Genomic DNA, 5,447 nt, shown 5'->3' with positions numbered 1-5,447 from the left:
GAGAGGAGACCAAGGAGGGACGTGCGCTCAGTTTCACTCGCACCGGTTGCTGAACTTGGGCGAGCGCGAGCCGCGGCTGCCCGGCGCCCCCTCCCCCTCGCAGCGGAGGAGGGGACAGTCGTCGGAGTCTGGGCGGCGGACACCCGCTGCCGGCCGGCCACCGCGGGATCGACGCTGACTGCCGCCGCCGGCAGGGCCGCTGTCGCCGGGAAGCGTGTTCGTCTGCGGGCTCCCAGGGACGGCTGCGCCAAGAGCGCTCCGTAAGCGACCGCGACTTTTCAAAGCCGAGCAGCGCGCGCGAGCTGACAAGTTAAGAGTGCTGGCGGCATCTGAACCCTGAGCGCCTGGGAGCGAGCCGGTGAGCAGGGCGCAGGGGGGAGGACAGCCGGCGGGTGCGCGCGCCCCTCGAGAAACTTTCCCTGCCCAGGGCCCCGGGAGGGGTGTCCTCCGCTCGCCAGCGCGCTGTTGCGGCCCCGAAACTTCTGCGCGCAGCCCAAACTAACCCCACGTGAAGTGACGGACTGTTCTATGACTGCAAAGATGGAAACGACCTTCTACGACGATGCCCTCAACGCCTCGTTCCTCCAGTCCGAGAGCGGTGCCTACGGCTACAGTAACCCCAAGATCCTGAAACAGAGCATGACCCTGAACCTGGCCGACCCGGTGGGCAGCCTGAAGCCGCACCTCCGGGCCAAGAACTCGGACCTCCTCACCTCGCCCGACGTGGGGCTGCTCAAGCTGGCCTCGCCCGAGCTGGAGCGCCTGATAATCCAGTCCAGCAACGGGCACATCACCACCACGCCGACCCCCACGCAGTTCCTGTGCCCCAAGAACGTGACAGACGAGCAGGAGGGCTTCGCCGAGGGTTTCGTGCGCGCCCTGGCCGAACTGCACAGCCAGAACACGCTGCCCAGCGTCACGTCGGCGGCGCAGCCGGTCAGCGGGGCGGGCATGGTGGCTCCGGCGGTGGCTTCGGCGGCGGGCGGCAGCGGCAGCGGTGGCTTCAGCGCCAGCCTGCACAGCGAGCCGCCGGTCTACGCCAACCTCAGCAACTTCAACCCGGGCGCTCTGAGCAGCGGCGGTGGGGCGCCCTCCTACGGCGCGGCCGGCCTGGCCTTTCCCGCGCAGCCCCAGCAGCAGCAGCAGCCCCCGCAGCCGCCGCACCACCTGCCCCAGCAGATCCCCGTGCAGCACCCGCGGCTGCAGGCCCTGAAGGAGGAGCCGCAGACGGTGCCCGAGATGCCCGGGGAAACGCCGCCCCTGTCCCCCATCGACATGGAGTCGCAGGAGAGGATCAAGGCGGAGAGGAAGCGCATGAGGAACCGCATCGCTGCCTCCAAGTGCCGGAAAAGGAAGCTGGAGAGGATCGCCCGGCTGGAGGAAAAAGTGAAAACCTTGAAAGCGCAGAACTCGGAGCTGGCGTCCACGGCCAATATGCTCAGGGAACAGGTGGCACAGCTTAAACAGAAAGTCATGAACCACGTTAACAGTGGGTGCCAACTCATGCTAACGCAGCAGTTGCAAACGTTTTGAGGAGAGGCTGTTGGGGGCTGAGGGGCAACAGAGAAAAATAAAATTCACCCAGAGAGACAGACTTGAGAACTTGACAAGTTGAGAGAGAAAGAGAGAGAGAAAAGTGTCCAAGGACTAAAGCCAAGGGTATCCAAGTTGGACTGGGCGGCGTCCTGACGGCGCCCCCAGTGTGCACGAGTGGGAAGGACTTGGCGCGCCCTCCCTTGGCGTGGGGCCAGGGAGCGGCTGCCTGCGGGCTGCCCCGCTTTGCGGATGGGCTGTCCCCGCGCGAACAGAACGTTAGACTTTTCTTTAACATTGACCAAGAACTGCATGGACCTAACATTCGATCTCATTCAGTATTAAAGGGGGGAGGGGGAGGGGTTACAAACTGCAATAGAGACTGTAGATTGCTTCTGTAGTACTCCTTAAGAACACAAAGTAGGGGGGGAGGGGTTGGGGGAGGGGAGGCGGGAGGGAGTTTGTGAGCGCGAGGCTGAGCCTGCAGATGAACTCTTTCTGGCCTGCCTTCCTTAACTGTGTATGTACATATATATATTTTTTAATTTGATGAAAGCTGATTACTGTCAATAAACAGCTTCATGCCTTTGTAAGTTATTTCATGTTTGTTTGTTTGGGTGTCCTGCCCAGTGTTGTTTGTAAATAAGAGATTTGGAGCACTCTGAGTTTACCATTTGTAATAAAGTATATAATTTTTTTATGTTTTGTTCCTGAAAATTCCAGAAAGGATATTTAAGAAAATGCAATAAAATATTGAAAAAGTACCCCTCCCACAACCTCTTTTCTGCATTACCTATGGATTACCTATCTAGACGGAGTCGAAAGAGTTCAAAGAGTGTCAACTAAAATCACTCTCAGTGCTTCTTACTATCAGGCAGTGAAAACTGTTCTCTGCTGGACTTGAGAATAACTGTAGCTGAAGCTCTCATCAACTTATACTCTTCCCTCCCCCAACAATCTATATAGAGTTGCTTACAAAGGATAGTGTGGCCCTTCAGAAGGCTGAGGAAAGGGAGGTTGTGGTGGAGGGGAGCAGACAGCCCACTGGGAAGTCAAAGAACTTAAAAGTCTGGTTCATACCAAGTGGCATGTGCTGTGACCATTTATGATGTTAGCAGAAATTTCAGAGTAGCTGCGAATTCTCAAATGAGGAACAGTGGCAGATTTTTACAAAAGATGTATCCTTCCAATTTGGAATCTTTAACAATCCCTAGATAAAAAAGATGGTCTTTGCTTATGAATATTTATAACAGCATTCTTGTCACAATAAACGTATTCAAATACCAATAACAGATCTTGAATTCCTTTCCCTTTACTACTTTTTTCTTCCCAAGCTCTACACTGAAGCTTTTCTTTTCAGTTGCTGGGGTTAACATTACTGCCAGCTAAAGTTACTGGGTAATTAAGAAGCAAAGAATTTAGGAAGAGTCAACACAGAATTTGCAATCTGGATGAAACATTCTCCCAGTTTCATTAATATTCCCCCCCCCCCCCCGCCTCTCTCCCTCTCCCTCTCTCCTCCTCCCCACTCCCCTACTCTCTCTGTCTCTCTGAAGTAAACACCTATACTTAGACAAATTACCACTATAGCCATTTGCCATTTGGGATTCTTCTGCAGTTTATTTCTTAATTTGTTTCTAAAATAACCAGCCTTGTTTAAGTTATTACTACAGAATCAGCCTTAAAAGATGGTAATCTATACAACATGGAAAAGATTCATACAAGAAAACATGAACACCAACACAATGATGACATGTGTAAATCAAACCTTAGCTCTGGGGAAATGGCAAGCTTAAATTCTGTCTACAGGTATGACTTAGGAGATCAACAAGGCAGTATGCAACAAGGGAACAATTTTTGCTTGGTTGCTCTTCATCCCAAGAGCCAGTATGACTATCAAGCAGCAAAAGCAATTTGATATCCAGGAATATTTCACAAACCACTAATTGAGGCAGGGCTGTTTGCTCATTAGCAGTGCTCCAGTACCCAACAGGTCTGAGAGTGCTAATATCCTGCCTGTGGCTGTAAATCCAAAGACAAAGAGTTTCTCCTTAGGAGTGTATCTAGGAGTGGAAGAGATTGGACAGACTTGTAAGCTATCAGATCCACTCCGTTGTAATAACACTTCTTTAACAAAGGGTTACTGGGAGCAGAGCCGAGTTTGCCAAAGAGTGAATTTGCCGATGTCAGCAACCCGGAAGGTGAGTTGATTTTGACCATATGTAGGAATAGTCAGCAGAGGGACAATAAAGCACTTTGGGGTGGGGCTCTATGGAAGCTAAACAAGAGCCAACTAGAAAAAATAAGCAGGCTGGGGAATTAATTACCTGCAAAGGTAGACTAAGCCCAGACAACAGAGCAGCACAGAAAAGCCACACCACTCCCCAGCTTTATTTAGATTCCAAGTGTTTAAAAAAAAAAAAAGGCAGCCTGAAATTCAGGCCTCTCCCCACACTTGTTTGTTTCAACTAACATTCTAAATGTGTGTACATATATGTGTGTGTGTGTGTGTATGTATATATGTGTGTATATATATATATATATATATACATATCCCTGAAATTCTAACCATTCTAACAAAAGGGGTAAAAAAAACCCAAAAAACAAAAAACAAAAAACAAAACATTGTGGTTGAGGAAATTAACCAATGACCTTTGGAGACAAAAAAATCAGCTAATTACTTGTAGACACACAAAAGTTAATTTTATTTTGGCACTCAGTGAGTTATTATTAATGGAGAAGATGAAGCTAGTGGCACCTAAAACCATTAATTCACTTCTGATCTGTCTTATATATGTATATTTCCATCAGAGATTCTTAACGCTTTGTGTCCATTGGGGCAGAGGGTTCATGAACTCAATGAAAATGCCTACAAAATCATATATATGTGTACGTGCATACACATGCTCCCTTGGGGGAAGAAATCATTAGCTTTTATTTGGTTTTCATGGAGTCCCATGACTCAAAAATGCTTAGTAATTCCTAAACTTAAGGGCTACACACTCACTATGAGAAACTTACCTTTGTGTGAATCTGAATCCCATATGCCTTTTCACCCTTCCATGCTTCTGCTTGTGCTCATCCATCTACCCAGAATACCTTTCCTTCTGGTTCAGCTGATGAATCCTACTCATTCTTCATGGCTTGGCACACAGCACCTTCTCTATGAAGCATTCCTTGCTAACTCTATCTTCAGGTGGAACGAATATTCCCACTGAGCATTCATAACATTTTATCAAAACTTCTATGATAGACTTATCAAAGTATTATTGTGAAACTCTGTGTCTCTTGGCTAGAGCCATATCCCACTCATCTGTGGACCCCAGACTACTAGTACAGTGCCTGGTACTAGGAGATGTTTATAAAAGAACAAATGTGTGATGAGTGAACAAGCAATTGAACTTAAAACCTCCTCCAAAATAATCCCAGATCTCAATTTCTTCTAGTGAAATATACCTCATCCATTTCCAGGTATGCAACTCCAGATGGATTGAAGACCCCCAGAAAATTCAAGCCCAGCCAATTTTCAGTGAATGTTCTAAAGTCTAGTTTTCAATGAGTGTTCTTAAAATCATTACACTGTTAGCATGTTCTTACAGCCACACAATGTCCATTCTCCCCTCTGCTAATGCAAGTGGGCATCTTACATAAAATGAGTCAGCCTGAAACATTAGGCATGGAGGTGGGAATGGGCAAGGATACTACGTAACCATTAAGCAGGCACAAAAAAATAGTTCCAGATATGGCTTTATTAAAGCAACCACCTCACTGGCGATGGCAGAGAGGACTTTCTGTTTGTAACGTTAATGTATCTCAGGGGTCTCTGAGTTAGTACTTGGTATTTGCTGGATAGAGATAAGGATCATGCTAAAATGTCTATTCCCCATGTCTTTTTATTGTCAGAGAAGATATGC

General features: G+C 48.4%; 1 protein-coding gene across 1 annotated transcript; it reads left to right on the top strand.

Annotated features, from left to right (window-relative positions):
* The first annotated feature begins 356 nt into the window (after nt 1–356).
* Nucleotides 357–1,571, top strand: JUN (Jun proto-oncogene, AP-1 transcription factor subunit). Its single transcript, XM_040470409.1, has one exon. It carries the CDS (start codon nt 529–531, stop codon nt 1,531–1,533), a length of 1,005 nt encoding a protein of 334 aa, XP_040326343.1. The 5' UTR covers nt 357–528; the 3' UTR covers nt 1,534–1,571.
* The last annotated feature ends 3,876 nt before the right edge of the window (nt 1,572–5,447 follow it).

Source organism: Herpailurus yagouaroundi, unplaced genomic scaffold (genome assembly GCF_014898765.1).
Source record: "Herpailurus yagouaroundi ecotype Mexico unplaced genomic scaffold, PumYag 77, whole genome shotgun sequence".
In the NCBI taxonomy this organism is placed as follows: domain Eukaryota; kingdom Metazoa; phylum Chordata; class Mammalia; order Carnivora; family Felidae; genus Herpailurus; species Herpailurus yagouaroundi.
The sequence above is the reverse complement of the archived record's forward strand: the minus strand, read 5'-3'. Positions and strand labels throughout refer to the sequence as shown.